The 18,235-nt window shown below is 47.9% G+C and overlaps 2 protein-coding genes across 3 annotated transcripts in view; both read right to left on the bottom strand.

Moving 5' to 3' along the window:
* Nucleotides 1-18,235, bottom strand: part of LOC119161303 (uncharacterized) — a 385,199-nt gene that overhangs the window by 235,013 nt on the left and 131,951 nt on the right. The window contains exon 1 of one of the 2 annotated variants that reach the window (XM_037413702.2): nucleotides 6,751-7,339. The exons of the other annotated variant lie outside the window; for it this stretch is intronic. Coding sequence (XP_037269599.2) covers nucleotides 6,751-6,852 — 102 coding nt within the window. The 5' untranslated portion in view covers nucleotides 6,853-7,339. Of the gene's footprint in view, nucleotides 1-6,750; nucleotides 7,340-18,235 lie in introns of those variants that run through there. 2 annotated transcript variants of the gene reach the window in all.
* The window catches only part of LOC142776237 (uncharacterized), a 133,826-nt gene that overhangs the window by 16,911 nt on the left and 98,680 nt on the right, over nucleotides 1-18,235 (bottom strand). The gene's annotated exons all lie outside the window — the stretch shown is intronic.

The following is an 18,235-nucleotide window of genomic DNA, read 5'->3' as shown; positions in this document are numbered from 1 at the left end:
AAAAGCGTAAAACCATATGCAGAAAAAAAAACTATATATTGTCTTCTACCGTTATTGCGACAAGACCAAAATTTCGAAATTGTTGCGTTACCATGGATATAGAGAACGCATATTCGACGTTCCCGCACACACTGTAGCCGCTTGACCAGCCGCTTTGATCCCGAATGCACGACCATTCTAACGGTGATTGAATTCGAGCCAATAAATTTGGCCGTAATTGATATTTTATCACGCTTTTCTACTGCCATTCACAATGACGCGTTATACAGTGCTGCTAGACGCTGTTCAGGCTCCCCAAATAAGAACAGTGCGCTGCAGAAAAGTGTATACAAATTTAGTGGGTGTGGCAGCCATGAACAGCTGCTAGTAAAAGCCCGTTGTCTGCCGTGTTCATGTGTCATTGTCTGTGTTGATCACACAATTATTTTGGCGATCCAATCGCGCACTGGCTTATTACACGAATGCTGCGGCAACGACGAACAGTGGCCTCGGCCGCCGCTGTTGGGGAGGCGAGCGCTCCCCCGGCGAACGCAGCGTAATTGGGAAACGCGCGTTTTCTCCACAGGCCGCCGCGGAGGGCAAAGGCAAAAGAAGCCTGGCTGGGAAGAAGATTGGTCCGCTTTAAATGACCAGTCTGTCGGAAGGAGCCGAAACAACGCCCTCCATCGAGCAAGGCTGGCGCAGCGGCAAACAAGCAGGGCGAAGAACGTTTCGGCCCAGCCAAAGCGTCGCAAGCTTCGCGCGAGGGGTCAATGACTACTCTCAGCTGGCCTGCCCCGCTTGAGCAACACGCGCTCCTACAGCCGCCGGCGGATTAGTTCGAAAAAAACCTGGTGTGCGCGCAAAAAAAAAGAAAAAAAAAGAGAACACCGATGGTTCCCAGCTCGCGGAAAATGAACTCCAGAGCCGATGCCTTCAAAAAAGAGCATGAACGCTTAAAAATTGCGCTCATCGTGAAAGTCGATAGCCACATCAACGACGCAAAAAAAATTTTTGTTATTACTTTTTTTCTTGTCAATCTTTTTATATGGGGTGATTCCACGCCAAACATCCCAGCCATTTTGGCGACCATCTCAAATGTATATGAAAAAAAAAAGTTCTGCTGATTTACTGCATTGAAAACAGTGACACGATAGAATATCTCCGAGAGGGAAAAAAAACGTTTTGTCACGTGGCTGCCTTCTGAACTTCCCGGAATGTTGTTTGGGTGTTGATTGTGAAAAAATTCATTTATTTATATTCCGAATTTGGTCAACATTTGGTTAGGTGAAGGTTCTTCTGTAAGGTGTTTGAAGCTGACTAATATTAGTGTAATTTCACCAGCACATATGCCTCAAAGAATTGAGCTAAGATGTGTTATGTTTGAAGTTTTTCTATTGTATGAATATCTTAGTTGTGAATAGCTACTACACAGAAGGTTTATTTTAAGGAAAAATATTTTTAGACTGTCCAAGCTGCTAAACTTTAGGATAAAAAATCACAATTTTTGCAAAATCGTCCTTTTTGTCCCTACTGAGATGCAATTTGCACCACGTGGTGGTCCAATTAAAAGTCACCTTTATACTTAAATCAAAATCAAATAAGCATTTCTTTTCATATGGCAAATCTCATCATTACATTTCTCGTTTTAAGGAAGAAAATGATTTTTTAACTTTCCCATTGGCACGTATCTTTCCATTTGGTCATACGACCGCTGCCGCCTTAAACTTCCTCATTGTCGTCAAGTGCAGCATTTCAATAGAAAAAATGCAAACATAACATATTTTGGCTAAATTTTTGGAGGCGCATGTGCCAGTAAAGTCCGACTAATATTACTGAGCTTCAAACACATTACACAAAAACCATTATTTGATATGTAGACCAAATTTGTTATAGAAAAAAAAAAGCAGCGGTACTATTAAAATAATTTTTTTTTCGACAAACACCCAAACGACACTCCGGGAAGTTCAGAAGGCAGTCACGTGACCAAAAAAAATGTTTACCTCGATAATATTCTATCGTTTCACTCTTTTCAATGCAGTAAATAAGCACTTTTTTTTTCAAATATATTTGAGACGGTCGCGAGAAAGGCTGGAAGGTTATAGAATGACCCTATGGCAATTGCTTTTGTTCTAGTTACACACCTGCGCATTCGCCAACAGTGTTTGGTAGCACACACACTAAATGCCCTTTGCGATAAGAGCACTTATACTATTTCCCCCGTGCGAGCGTTGAATATCGCGACCCCGCAGTTTGCGAGAGCACCAGCGACATGGCGCGCCTAATGAAACAAAGAGACGTCGTACTTGTTTGCGGCCGGATGACAGACACTCCACAGGAACGATTGATTGATTGATTTGTGGGGTTTAACGTCCCAAAAACACCTTATGATTATGAGAGACGCCGTAGTGGAGGACTCCGGAAATTTGGACCACCTGGGGTTCTTTAACGTGCACCCAAATCTGAGCACGCGGGCCTACGACATTTCCGCCTCCATCGGAAATGCAGCCGCCGCAGCCGGGATTTGAACCCGCGACATGCGGGTCAGCAGCCGAGTACCTTAGCCACTAGACCACCGCGGCGGGGCCACTCCACAGGAAGGTCTCGCGGTCTGATGAAATCGTAAAGCAAGCGGTCAAAGTGCGCACCGTTTGTACATGTTGGAATATGTAAAAAAAAGGGGATAAATTAACTGATAATTTTCAGAACATTCACGTATATATTTCCATACGTCTTACTACACATAGACGTGCTTCTTAAAAATGTACGAACGCTCAGTTACATTCTTGCAACCATTTATGCGCTCGTACTCTGAAGGGGGTACGTTCTCTGACTGTGCCCTGAACGAGAAGAGATCGGCTCATCAACGCAACGTCTATAACCTGCATGGGGCACCCGGCGTAGTACAGCTTAGCAGCTAAGCTCGAGACCTGGTTTCGCTGCCCGGCCACGGCGGTAGCACCTCAACAAAGCAAAATGCAAAGACACCGGTGTACTTAGAATTACGTGCTGGACAGGGAACCCCGCGTGCTGCTATCTAACGCAAGTCCCTCACAGTGATGTGTCTCGTAACCATATCGTATGGTTTTCGCACGTAAAACGACACAAATTTAATTTACAACCGAGGGGTAAGTAATTGTCTCATTGCAAGCTTGCCGCACCTATATCACCACAGCGGAAAACTAGAAACCACACTCGCATCGCCACACACTGTGCGTTGACCATTCCCGAGCATAAAAATGCCCTCGGAAGGCTCGGGGTTATCCGCGCAGAGGTACTATGCGATTTCATGGCAAGCACAGAAAAACAAGAAACGAAAAAAAAAAACAACGAAGGAAATAATGAAACAGACAGACAATAGTATAAGGGAACCAAGACACCACATTCGTCATGCATGCTCGTAGTGCGGTGCATCGAACAACGAAGCAGGATGTACTTATGCGATCAGTTTACGCATGGCCAAGGCGGCATAACAATGTCGAAATGCTCGCTTTAACGAGACCTTCGGTTATATCGCCAAACATCCCTCAAAAGCGAGCCTTTCGCGCCCTACCTATAACACTTGAGCACTGCATTAGCTTCAGTGGTGCCAGAAGAAAATAGGGAATGAGCAACGTGCGAAAAAAAAAAAAAAACCAATCTATACATATTCCTCGCGGGTCCACTATAGGAGTGCGCTCTGACTTTTCCGATCAGAAATGCATGATCGTAGGGCTGGTGCTGAAGCGTATGGCACAAGCAGACTTGTCTGGGCCCTTTGGTTGAAACATTGGCTTCAGAGAAGTCCCCCAGTTCGTTCGTTATGAACATACTTTAGGCACAAGGATTCATAGGCGGGATATAGTTGGTTCATAAACATTATGGCGAAATAGCGCATAAATGTGGGACAGTGAAACAAACACATGGAACGCAGCACTGTGTCTTGTGTGCTTCACTATTCCATATTTCGCACCGTTCTAAATAAATAATAATTATGAGCGTTCTGTGAACTTTCCTCTAGTTTGCATGTTAAGCTCACTCACGACAAAGTGTCGTCCTTACGCACAACATCAAAAAATCACTAAACTGCACTCGAACGCAGTCACTAATAGGCCCAATCTAGTTAATTTCGTTATTGCGTAACAGCGCCTGCAGTGTTAGCGGAGCACAGGCATTAGCGAGCCCGCCAAAACGAGAGGTTAGCGCGCGTCACCAGGTGCCCTCTGGCGTACGGGGTAAGCGGCGATAATATAGCGGTCCCGTAGCAGGAAGCGTGCCCCACACAGTGACAGCGTCCAGACTCACCCGAGGTCCGCGATAACTCATGTTGTGTAATGGCACACAAACGGTGCAGCCTCAATTTGTAAGATACAGCGCCATTAGACGAGGACGGAGGCAAGGACGACACGAGATCTGCGTCACCTCGCGCAGTATACGAATACGATTCATTTGCCCTACCTTGTAGTCGAACGAATAGTCTGCCGCTTATTGATTTACGATGTAGTAACGCCTCCACTATATTGCTGTCCGAAAACCTTGACGAAGTGCTGAACGGAAGGATGATTGAAGAGCCACTAACGAGCAAAACAATTTTTCTTTCACATATCAGTACAGAGCAATTTCACAATGCCGCAAACACCACTATTACCGTGAAACGACGTTTGATAAGCGAGAAAACAAAATGCGAGTGGAGACGCCACATTGAGATTTCCGCACCAAACACCGTGACGCCGAAAACTTCAAAGGCGTCTATTGGGTCGTACACGTAGCTTCTAATCTATAAAATGGAAGTGTATCGTCATCTATGGGTGCCATAGACCCAGATTACGAGGCTTCAGAAAATTTCATCAAGCCAGTGTGGCGAAATTACGAAAAATACATATTGAAATTTCTAACGTCAAGCATGGAGACTTCGGCACGAAATTTAGAAATGAAAGTTCAACCTCCATTTCCTCGCGTAATAATGACCTTATGCAAGTGAAACTTAGGGCACTGGAGTTCTCAGAGTGCAGTTTATCAATGTAAACCAAGTCGTTGTTTGTCTTTAGTGGCTCTTCAAGGTACACACGCTTTTTTTTTCCATTTGCCTTACACATGTCAATTCTTGTTGTACTTATGTAAAAAGCACAGGTCGAAAATCAACATTCCTGAGTTACGCATGCAGCTGTTATATCGCAATAACACCGTGAAGCATTAGACACCCTTAAAATGGCCTAAAGAGAGAGAGAGAGAGAGAAACGTGCGGGAACTTCATCTTGTGTACGTGTTGCCATTCCTAAATTCCGGCTTATACCAACCAGCGGCATTGCGCTGGTCCTAACAGCGCTTATAGCGTTTATAATTCGCTAACACGGCATCATAGCACGCGTATGCAACACCATTGAGCGACGGCTGTCACTGTGCATGCGCCAAGACATCGTTGAACGTCGCGCGTGCGTTTTTTTTTTTTTTTTTTTTGCCAAGCTCCTTTAACGTTATAAGAGATGAGCGTACAACAAATACGCGCGCCTCTCCTGTTTGCACGCGGTGCCAGAAGTCTCGTAATCTAAGCTACGTGACAGGCATTCCAAAAGTGAAAACCGCGACAAAGAGTGACGCAAGAGAGCAACAGGCCAACCGCCTCTAATCAGCCGGCGGGTCGGTGCGCGCTTTATCGCAACGAGACGTTTCGCGCCCTCCGGCGACTGATCGTAACAGCGGCGAGGACGGGAAATCGCACAAGCGCTATCTGGCAGCTGCCCACTAATAAGAACCAATCTCCAACAGCTTGCCATATAGTGGCTTACTACACGCCCTTCAAAAAAAAACTACCCCCCTCCCCCTTCCTTAAGGCACACTTTTCTCTCTCACTCAATGACTACGCTTCTATGTCCTTGAAGAAAACTCAACCGAGATGCCCTGCCTCAGCCGCAGCTAAATCTCAAAGGCGCGTGTTTATTGTGCACAGCCCTCAAAACACTTGCTACCAGGAAAATAGTAATTGGTCATTCCTTAATTACCAGCTTCCTTTTCTTTTGGCCCAGTCAATGGCGCCTGGCGCTATGTGTGTATCATAAAGCGCGCCAACCAACAGTGTGCGTTGATATAACACGTAAAATGTTCGTATGCTGCTGACAAAGGTTTTACCAAGTTGCAAATGAGAGGAGAAATAGACGAAAAAGCGTGAATAAATAAAGTCTAAGTGAACTCACATGACACCTAAACGCAAACATGACCGCCATCACTTTACAGTCAGAGGGGGAAAATTAAGACATAGATAGGAGGAGACTTTTTTTTTTGTATTTCCGAAGCCACGAAACTTCATGCAAGCCGGACTACAATAGCACTGCAAGGGTGAAGGCCATGGGAAGCCCAGGGTCCAAAGTCGCAAAGGGCTGGCTGCGAATTTCAGGAGCCCACACACCCACGAGGCACAGTTGATTTTTCGTGACTCCCGTGTTCCGCGAAATTCCAGCACTAGTATAGTATATTATTATGCATGAAAGCGCGTCATGTGTACATAGGCAGATGTGCCGAAGTCATATAAACATGAACGTAAACTTTCCCACTCTCTTAACCGACGCGCATATATTCTCAGTTGTATAACCAATGCGTTGACTCCGTCCACGGTGTAGCTAACCTCGACATGCAAATCGGGAGGAGCAGTAAAGAAAAGGCGCGCGCCCACATCTGAATTTTAAACGCGGTGTGGGCACCCGGCATGCCACAGGGCCGTGCAGCGTGCACTGAAGTTTGGGACGGTGCAGAGCCCCGTGCAGCCGGGGGCGTGCGCCCTGTCATCGCGCGACCTACCGAGGAGGTCCCGTCGACGAGAACGGCGTCCGCGAAGGCGACCCTTTTGGGCGGCTGGCGCCTCGGCAGGGAGCGGCGGCCCTTATCCGCGGCCTTCAGCATTCCTCCAGTTGGGTTTCCGCAGCGAAGCACATCACACAGAACACGGGGAACGACGACCACCTCGCGCCGCCCGCGCCGTGAGCACCCACGGCGTCACACGCGCCGAGCCGGCAGTCTCGTCGCTGGTGGTAACGACGGCGACCCACGCTGTTTTTTCGCTTAAAGCGCTCGCGCCATCCGTCACTTGGTTGGCGTGGCAGCCACTGCTTCGAGTTTTGTCACGGGCAACAAACACACGTGGCCGAGGAGGGCTCACGCAACCGTACGCTCCGTCACCCAGGCCAGAGGTGAGATGCCAAGGGCACGTTCTCGTTCCGCAGCCACACAAGCACCCACGACGTCGGTCTGGCAAGACGCGCACACACAGAGAATGCAGCGGGCTTCCTCCAACGCGTCGTCGCAGAGACACGCATGCACCGAGTCGACGACACCGGCGGTGGCCGCGCGTGGACGACGAGCGCAACGCGGCAGCTGCACCAGCCTCCGCCGACTGACGAACTGGCTCGACGGCGGCCCGCGGCGAGAACGAGGAAGCCCGAGGGGGGAGCCATCAAACGCAGCCGACGGGAAAGAGAGCGCCGAGGAAGGGGGGGACTTTCGCTGCGGCGTCCAGCGTCGATCGGCCCCTCTCCGACCTCGACGCGCACAGCTGGCATGCACGCGCACGTGCCCCTCGTCCGGGGCTCAACGCGGGGGGAACAAGGAGTCCCCGCTGACCCGAACGACCGCGCCCAGATGGTCCCACGATGAGGAACAGCCAATTTCGCCCCGTCCCGGCGGCACGAATGCGCTCTGGAAAGATGCCGCGTCTAGACTACGAGAGGCAACCTCGAAAACTGTCGCCCATAACTGTTACTCTCTGTACACAAATGGAAGATCGACGTTGCCAGGCGTGTCCACCCGTCACCCTTGTCATTTTGCTGGAACTACCAATAAATAATTTCCACATCGCATACTCGGCTACTGCCGATCTACAGACGGACATTTCATCACAACAAGGCCGCAAGCGGATTTTTGTTTTTGGGGAGGGGGAGTGGGAGAGAGAAGAGCAATCACTCTTTATATATGTTCATGCGTGCATTTGTGTGAGCGCGTCTAGATAGAAAAAAAATCTGCAGACTATGACCATAGTGCTTCATGAAGAAAGCAGGAGAATAAGTATAGGGTGTGAGACAACGAGATACGATCTCCCCAATGCTATTTACCACGTGCTTACAGGAGGTTTTCAGAGGCCTGGATTGGGAAGAGTTAGGAATAAGAGTTAATAGAGATTACTTTGGAAACCTGCGCTTCGCCGGTGACATTGCATTGCTGAGTAACTCAGGGGACGAACTGCAACTATTATTACTGCATTAGACAATGAGAGCAGAGAGGTTAGTCTTAAAAGTAAACTGCAGAAAACGAAAGCAATGTGCAACAGCCTCGGAAGAGAATGGCGCTTTGCGACAGGTGAAGAGCCTTTGAAAGTTGTAAAGGAATATGCCGACTTAGGACAGGTAGTAACCGCGGAGCGGAATCATGAGAGTGACATAAATAGAAGGATGGGGTGGATCACATTTGGCACACTTTCAAATCTTGACAGGTAGATTGCCACTATCCCTCAAGAAGAAGGTATATAACAGCTGCATCTTGCCGGTACTTAGCTACGAAGCAGAGACCTGGAGACTTACAAAGAGGGTTCAGCTTAAATTGAGGAAGACGCAGCGAGCGATGGAAAGGAAAATGATAGGTGTAACGTTAAGAGACAAGAAGAAGAAGGCGGGGTGGGTCAGGGAACAAACCGAGGTTAAGCATATTATGGTTGAAATCAAAAAGAAGAATTGGGCAGGAGCCGGGCACGTAGCGTGCACGCAGGATAACCGCTGGTAAATTATTGATGTTTGATATGTAGGGTTTAACGTGCCAAAACCACCATATGATTATGAGAGACGCCATAGTGGAGGGCCCCGGAAATTTTGACCACCTGGGGTTCTTTAACGTGCACCCAAATCTGAGCACACGGGCTTCACCATTTTCGCATCCATCGAAAATGCAGACGCTGCAGCCTGGATTCGATCCCGCGACCTGCGGGCAAGCAGCCGAGTACCTTAGCCACTATAGACCACCGCGGCGGGGCCCGCTGGTCAATGAGGTTAACTGACTGGATTCCCAGAGAAGGTAAGCGGGTGAGTGGGACACACAAAGTTAGGTGGGCAGATGAGATTACGATGTTTGCGGGTATAAAGTGGCAGCCGCAAGCACAGGACCGAGTTGACTGGCGGAACATGGGAGAGTACCTTAGCCACTATAGACCACCGCGGCGGGGCCCGCTGGTCAATGAGGTTAACTGACTGGATTCCCAGAGAAGGTAAGCGGGTGAGTGGGACACACAAAGTTAGGTGGGCAGATGAGATTACGATGTTTGCGGGTATAAAGTGGTAGCCGCAAGCACAGGACCGAGTTGACTGGCGGAACATGGGAGAGGCCTTTGTCCTGCAGTGGGCTTAGTCAGGCTGATGATGATGATAATGATGATAATGATGGTGTATAGACTTACACATGGGGGAGATAAGTTTAGTAAATGCTTACCCTACGAAGCGACCGGGAAGGGACGCATCACTTTCCGCTGCCGTAGCGCACAAAGAAGCTACGGCCGGATTCACTGACTATCCGACACGGCTCAGAGATGGTACGCGACGCAGGTCGTGAACAAACACGGATTTATTTACCCAAGATACAGCACAATGCGACAATCACGGGCTTCGGGGTCGGCAGGGAACTCCGCAAGACCGACTGAGCGCACGTTTGCCGGCAGGTAATATAGGACTATCACACAGGGCGCGTACGAGAGGCCATCTGCACAGCAGCGCGTCTACCTCTGGTGCAGGCCTGTGTGGGAGAATAGGCGAACCCAGCCGTAGCGTCTTTGTACGCAACGGCAGTGGAGAGCTTCGCGTCCCTTCCCGGCCGCTTCTTGAGTACGCCTTTAGCAAACCTATCTCCACATAACTGGGGCCCAACGTAAAGCCCGAACCAATGATCCTGATATCAAGAGTCTCGTGCTCTATCTACCGACTGAGCTAGTCGGGCAAAGGCAAGCTACCGGGAGAGGGACTGTCACGGGCAGCCAATGAGGATCGGTGGAGTGCTGTTACGTGTGCCAGCGTGACTAGAGGGAGAGGCGTCGTCCGGGCAAGCTCGCGCACGCGTCTACGTGCAGGAAAAACCGACGAGGGGCTTACGCCGTAGTCTAGACAAAAAGGCCTGACTGCGAAACCACGGTGGTCATGTTCCCAACGCTCGAGCTACACAGGGCCAGCGCTCACGCTAGCAGGGAAGCGAGGCGCCAAAAGGGGAGGGCGCGCTTGATCCCCACAACATGCTAATATGTGTATTTGTCTATGTATATACATTTTGTGTACCAATATTGTGGCGGCCACTAAACACGCATAAGCGAAATACACTTAAAGACAGCTTTAATCTAGCAGTCATTGCCGCAAGTCTCACTGTTATCAAACACTTCGTCTTCCTAGTTCTCTGTCCTGCGGCTCTCCTCTGCAGTGTCCCACTACCCGTCACTTTAGCCCATAACATATTTCCACCGGGGAGGAGGTAGAATAAGGAGAGAGGATGGGCGATATCATAGTTTCTTGAAGGCAGTTCTATTCTTGACTAAAGTACAGTGCATGGTGGTGCACTGAACGCAGCGGGCAGTCTTTGCGATGACGAACCATCTTCATTCTTAAGACACATCGGCTGTTGTGGAAAACTTGCACGGGTGATAAAAAAAGCTGTTGTCGACAACCGTGACCTTTGGAAGGATCTGTGCCACAGGGTACATGACTTCGCCTGCCGGATCGTGAACAATGCACTGCCGCAAGTCCGTTGCGCTCTTTTTTCAATGGTGTTCTCCGAAGTGTGAACCTAGTCCTCTTAACTTGTCTCTTGGCTCGGCTGTCTGTTCACGATCATTTTACTTGTCACCAGCTGTTGAAGAACAGGTCCCTACTTGGTGTGGTTCAGGTCATGATAGGAGTGACGTATGTCTTCCGCCTCTTTACCAAACCCTGTTATTCCAACGTTAGGCGCAGAACTCCCATAGCCGCCTGTCTTCGGTAATTCCCGGAAAGCTGTTGTGAGTGGGCGCAATAGAGGATCGGGCTGTTGCTCTGATTTCCGTGGTTGACGCCGTATTTTAGAGCACAGGTTCTTTGAGGTGTCTTGCGCAGTCATTGTGGTTGGTCCCAGCTGTGATGGAAAGTCACAAGCGACGATCGCCGGGCTCTCGAAATGTCCTTCATCAAAGTCGTCAAATTTTATTTTCCTCTTCTTTCTTCGGCGTCTCCGTCGTGCTTCTCCGCATGTGCCATTTGCCTTCGCCAGATTCTCTGAACTGCTGCTCTCAACAAAGGTGAGAGGTGTCATTTCACATACGGCCATCTGCTGCGTTTTCTGCCGATGTTCACGTGAGGTCGCACTCACATGAACATCGTTCTCGCATGCGTCCTCCTCGTCATTACACACACCGCCGACAAAGCACATCAGTTCATCTTTGCGCACGCCTGGCTTATTCTTGAAACAAAACCTGGTTTTGTTCCTGAATAACCACACGTTGCTCTCTGACGTCCTGAGTGGCTACCACTACAACTGAGTTGGGGGCAAGAGCAGTATTTCCTAGTATATTGGTCAAATCAAAGCGCACCTGTTCAATCAAGGCTTCCCACTTTCGGTAATACCTTTCCGAGAATTCATCAAGTGCGTTCCTCGACAAGTCGTCCTTCGGGCGTTCCATGCTGCCGAATCCCACCGCTGCCACCAAATAAAACGTACAAGAGCCACTAACGCGCCCCAATACAACACAATTCAACCTCATCGTTCTCCTACACCTGTATACCCCTCCCGCGCCAGTCACTCCATCGGTATGATACACTGAAATATACATATACGTATGTATATTAGATGCGTTGACGTATTCCCCCCCCCCCCCCCCCCTCGCTCTTCCGTAACTACGTCAATGCTGTCCTTGTGACTTTATGTGGTCGGCTTTTGGAATTTACTACAGCGCTGTTCTGCCAAAATTCACAGAGACGCAGAAGACAAGCGCAATGCGCTTAAATGCATCCAACGAAAAGCAAGGCGACATGACTGTAGTCATGTAGCGGAACTAGGCCGATTCGCCTGAGGTAATGGCCAACTTATCAAACCGAATGTAGGAAACTAGCGCGTATCACAACGACATCTCCGCCACAGTTGCTTACACACTGTAACGAGTTTCTCGCGACGTCAAGAAGGTCGCACTTACTATATATAAAACACCTATCCTCTTCCTGAGGGTAATTAAATCACCACATGCTGAATGGCTAAGGAGGGATGGACATTCAGGCGGTGATCAGGTGCCGCGGGGACGGGAAAGAAAAGCACGCGATAAAATGAAGGAATGCCAGCAAGTTCTGTGAACTATATTTGTACAATATGAACACGAATGGGATTTGGGCGAAGCCCCCTCCCCCTTTTTGATCTCTTTTTATTCCTCCGTGAAAACTGGGGGATGACTTCTCCAGGACCTCAATAAAAATTAGTACCTACCTACCTATCCACAACCACGCATGAAGTCAAGAAAAATATAGGGAAAGCTACATGTAGTTTCTTATCCTTACGAAGCAGCTAGATCACATCAAAAGACGAAAAAAAAAAAACCAGCTCGCTGCCAATGGCATACGTAACCGCAACTCTGCATTACACCTGCGGAATGCACATCATTCTATTATAATTGTCACATTAAATTTATAAACAACAAGTAACCTTTCCTGCGATATCCTTGGAGTCGTAAGGAGGTGATGTGAACAAAGACAACGAAAGCGCGAAAACTATACGAAGGCGAAAGGAGACAGAAAGGGTGCTGACTAGCAATCATTTGTTATTGGGTGTGCAGCCGGGATTCGATCCCGCGACCTGCGGATCAGCAGCCGAGTACCTTAGCCACTAGACCGCAACAGGGCCAGGCCAGAAAAAAAAAAGTTTTTACTGAGAACCCGCAGATGAGGAAATGTAAGTCCCCAAAGCGAACGACCAAATGATAAAGGGAAACAAGCCCCTTTAAGCAGACTGCTATTTGTCTTACGGCTAATTACAAAAAAACATTCGCATACTAAGAAATTGGCAAGGACTGGGTCATCAACTTACAGCGTCGATTTCATTTCAAGAGAGTAGCCCAATTGCTGCATTACAGTAAAAAGAAACAACAGCAAGTAATTTCACGGAGATCATCAGAAGAATTATTTTGTCTGTTAAACTGGGGCATATTAACGCAGAAGGGTCCCTTTTTTTTTCTTTAAATAAGGGACATAAAAGCAATACAGGTGGCCAGACAACAACCTATTTTCTAACGCTGCTACAATGCGCGGCCACCGTATGTGATCGACAAAAACTGCCAATGTACTCGTAGCCAACGTAGTGGGAACAGAGAAAAAGAAAGTATAGAGAGGAAAGGGAAAAAAAAAGACGGGCTAGCTCCGCACGTTCTGATTTCGCACGTCTTCAAAAGCAACTTGCACAAACGGCAGTATTGCGTTTTATTCAGGAGGAGGAATGGGCAGTCTCGGCTAGTTGGGCAGTCTTGGCTAGCTGCCGCCGCGCAGTCGAATAAGAACCGACAGAGGGGCGCGAAGGCAAAAGCACAAAACGCCAACTTCGACGTCGAAAGCATCCTCCCCCCCCCCCCCCCCCCTGCGCCGACATTCTCTTATCTGATAAGGAGCACAGAGCGACGAGTCTACGCTCTCGAGATAGGAGGAAGAATAAACAAAACAAAAACAGAGCGCAGCAGAGGACCCAACCGGCGTGTCGAGTAGTATAAGGTTGGTGCGTCTGGGGGGAGGCGGCAAAGCCGAGTCGTACGTTCCACATCAAGCACGCGCTAGGTTAGGTCGGCCGTCGCGCCATGCACTCGAAATAAGAGAGAGATTACGAAAGCGCCGGCGTACGTGATCGGAGCAGCGGATGAGCAGAGCGATGGGCGGCGGAAAAAAAGCAAGGAAACAAACATTCGCTGGCCCCCTTCCCATGACCAACCTATATCTGTGCAACCTTCGCGAGCAGACCACCACCTGCTGGGCATAAAGCACAAACACGCCTATCGCAGACACAACGTTTTTCGCGCGGGGTAATGGGCCAGAGGTCACTGGAGCTTGAAGCGCGACCTCTCCGAACATGCCATGCTCGAGGCATGTGCAGGCGGGGCGCCTGGAAATGACGTTTTGCACGTCGATACAAAAGTAATAGTACTAGTAGTAGTAGTAGTAGTACTAGTAGTAGTAGTAGTAGTACTAGTAGTAGTAGTAGTAGTAGTAGCGTAAGGAGGTTTATTGGGCGAACCTATCAGACAGGCGGAAGATTGAAGATAGCCACAGGACGAGGAAGATCGTGGTGCTCGAGCACCGATCTCGTGGTGCGATCCTCTGTTACGATGCTTGTTGTTTCCTGGTGTTGTCATCATTCCTTCCTTATAATTGCCCCCGTCAAGAAAGATGACGCCATCCTGGCGATCAAACAGGTGGGAACGAGCGGGTCGAAGTATACGGCTTCAAGCGGTCCAGGTGAACAACATCGTGTCCACAAACGGGCGAACGAGGCAAGCAACAGACTTCGTTCGCCCGTGTGTCTCATTTTTTTTACGGTTTTGGTGGTTTTTAAATTGTAAGGGTAGCCCTCTGCTGCGGAAACTTGTATCATTTCGCTTAGACTCTCCGAAGAATTAAGGCTGGTCCACCAGCCGAAACTGTTAGGACTGAATAAATATTTTATTGTTTTGTTTCCTATATTGCACTATTCTCGAAGTTTATAATTTTTATTACGGTAGCCACAAGAAACTATGATAATCTACTTCATATATATATATATATATATATATATATATATATATATATATATATATATATATATATATATATATATATATATATATATATATATAGTCCAGTAGATCCTCCGTGAGCGGTCACAACGTGGTTTATTTCGACGTTTCGGCCTAGAGTCTGGCCTTCATCAGGATCCTTCATCAGGATCTGGCCTTCATCCTGATGAAGGCCAGACTCTAGGCCGAAACGTCGAAATAAACCACGTTGTGACTGCTCACGGAGGATCTACTGGACTATATGCAACGCTACGGCCACTCAACCACTATGCCTGCCTATATATATATATATATATATATATATATATATATATATATATATATATATATATATATATATATATATATATATATATATATATATATATATATACAGTCGAAAAAAGGAAGACGACAAACGTACGAAACGCAGTTTTTACTAACGTTTCGGCAGGTGGGCCTGCCTTCGTCGGAGTAAATGATGAGAGGCCGCGCAGGGCCTATTATATATATATATATATATATATATATATATACTAGGTGAGGCAAAGGCAGGCTTCCTGCTACCTTGTGGTTGTTCAGTTAAAACATTTTTCTCCTTTCCAGTCTACTATTTTGAAAGTTTTTGCTTATTTTACTGTCAAAATGTGCTATGCAACAATTCAAAAGCCACATTTGTACTTTGGCCACTACATTGCGAAATTTCAGCTGCAATATCAGTAAAAAATGCTATTTTTCCTAACTTTGCCACGATATTTTGCTTCATTTGCTCCCCAAGTATTTTATTCTCTTAATGTAGGAATATATAAAGCAGATAAATTAAATACATACCTGGCGAAAAAATTTGTGCTTTTTCTACAAAAACGCTAAACACGCAGCACATTGCAATTTTTCTCCAAAGCAAAAAACAAAGGAAGTTTAAAAGAACACGATTAAAATATCATAGTCATGAAACAGTATTGCCTTGAGATCAATTGTTTCGTGTTCCAGTAAGATTATATAAATTATTTAGCGTGACACAGTTTCACTTCGGTGCCCAAAGTTTGAAGCGCCCCCTAGGCAACGCAAAATTTCTTTCTTGGAAATATAAAGTCTCAATGACTAGTTCCCACATTCGCATATACCTGCACGATGTTCTTTCAACATGATTCGAGATGGTCGAAATTGATATATATATATATATATATATATATATATATATATATAAATATATATATATATATATATATATATATATATATATATATATATATATATTTCTTGAAAGTCTTCCTGGATTCCGGTCGAGTTATAAGTCACCAGAAGAAGCGAACGAGCAAACGAAAAACGATGCTTTATATATATAGTGGGGGAAACGCACCGCAGGCTAGACAGAACCCCCGAGAAGCCCGCCTGCTAAATAATGCCTGGATTCCACGGATAGGCACCTGCGTTTCGTGTATACAGTCGCTTCGCGAACGTACGGCTTCCCGAATGTAATAACGTATCATACGAAGCGCAGCACTGTCGCAGAGCGCCGAAAGTTTGAAACGCGAATGTGGGGCGACACGAAGTGAAGAGGAGGAAGAATGAACCCGACAACGGGCGCGTTAAGAGGAAAGTAGGTTTCGGCGTGTAATTGTCGGAGCCTCTCTTATTCGCCGCGCTCTTGACGAAGGTCCGTGAGGAGTAAATAGGCGCACTGCTTGTAAATTGGGACTGCGTTCTGCAGAAATACGGCGCCAGCTTCCGCGCCAAATGTGGAATCAACCAAGAAGATGCCAGAGATCTTGAAAGCGAGCAACGATTCCTACCAATTTTCTTAGAAGTGAGCTTAATAAAAAAAAAGAGAGAATTAAGTATGGCAACGACCAGTATATGATATTTATTTTCTTTTTTTTCTAGGATGTCTTCGTAACGAGGGGAACGCACATGGCGTACATTTTCCAAGATAGGACGTTGCTTAAATGGGACACTAAAGGTAAACAACCGGTCGACGTGGATTGTTGGCATAGTGTTAGAGAAAACCTCTGGGTCATTATCCTCGATGAATTCGTCACGATATCACGCCACGAAAAGCTGACAGCGTGTCACGGCATCTGGGTACAGCCTAATCAAGAACCAGCTTTTAAAAGCGCGTCAATAATTTTTTTTTTTTCAGGGCGCCATCACGCTTACCAGTACGCTTTCTATGTTTTTCATGGCATGGCGTATATATTTCCACAGAAAAAAAAAGGAAGAACATTTTCGTGCCAGTGTTCCTTTCAGATCACGGGCACCTACAGACCAGATTACTTTACTCTGGTATCTACGTTTAGAGCAAGCATATATTATCTTGACTCCAGTTACCATATATCGGTGCGTCTGGCACATGCAGACTGCGGGCTCTGTTGCGTCGCGGCTTATGGCGAGCGAAAAACTGGCCGCAAGCACGCGTTGATGTCATGAAGGTCGGTCGGACGACATCATGCCCTTTCGTTCCATGTCATCCACTGTCCACCGTCGAAATCGACTGCACCCAATAAGCGATGAAACATATGGGCTATCACAGAAAAATAACATATAGAAGAACGACGATAAAAATTCGGATCATGTGAAAAAATCGAGGTGTAGCGTTATAATCTCAAAGCTGTAATTTGAGGTTCTCAAACTAAACTCGCTCCCCAAGCAACTGTCATGAATAAGGGTTTGAGAGCTGCTAATAACGCTGGAGTCGCGCAGCCACGACGGGGAGGACTTGTCACCTCGCAACCACGAGCTCAAGCGTCTCAAGCAGTGGAGCCCCTCAAACACACGCAAACGACGAATCAGCCTGGAAACGACAGCGTCGACCGCGCCGAACTCGCTTCCGGACCGAACGACAGGAGCATATACGGCGCAAAGCTGGCCTCGGCGTGCTCGGGCGGGGCGCGGCGGGCCCACGGGTTGTCGACGGCCAGCGCGAGACCTCTGCGGCACAACGGCAGTCCGCCGAGGCGCGGCAGAAGCTGCCCCGTTCGGTTCCCGCGGAGCCGTCGTTTTCTCATGGAAAGAAGTCACGCATTCGCGGTCAACGCCGAAAATGGGGTGTCCGGCGTGCGGGTCGCCGCGATCGAGCTTTCTTCTGCCCCGTTTACTTCCCACGATTACGCGCCGGCCCGTCCTCCTGAATGGTCGACGCGCGGAGGCGACGACAGCCGTGCGCGCGTGTAAGAAGAGGCGCGCGACACAAGAACCCGCAACCGGACTGCGCCGGCCGACGGTCAGCCAGCCGCACACCGCTAGAGAACGTGCAGGATGCGCGAAGGACGACGGCTCCCTCGCGTGACGCGCACAAAAGGAGCCGCCGAACAAGAGAACGACTGCGAGACAATCGAGCTGGGGAACCTCGCGAACAACGCAGCCGTAGCGCGCTTATTCTGTTGTGATCGCTCTTCGCACAAACAAGCTACAACGCCAGCTCACACACTACGTGCGAAACGCAGCCTGTCCACTACAAAAAGTTATCCGTCCGCAAGGTATATATAAAAAAAGCAGTGGCCACAGTCATTGCGC

This window comes from Rhipicephalus microplus, chromosome X, assembly GCF_043290135.1.
Source record: "Rhipicephalus microplus isolate Deutch F79 chromosome X, USDA_Rmic, whole genome shotgun sequence".
In the NCBI taxonomy this organism is placed as follows: Eukaryota; Metazoa; Arthropoda; class Arachnida; order Ixodida; family Ixodidae; genus Rhipicephalus; species Rhipicephalus microplus.
The sequence above is the reverse complement of the archived record's forward strand: the minus strand, read 5'-3'. Positions and strand labels throughout refer to the sequence as shown.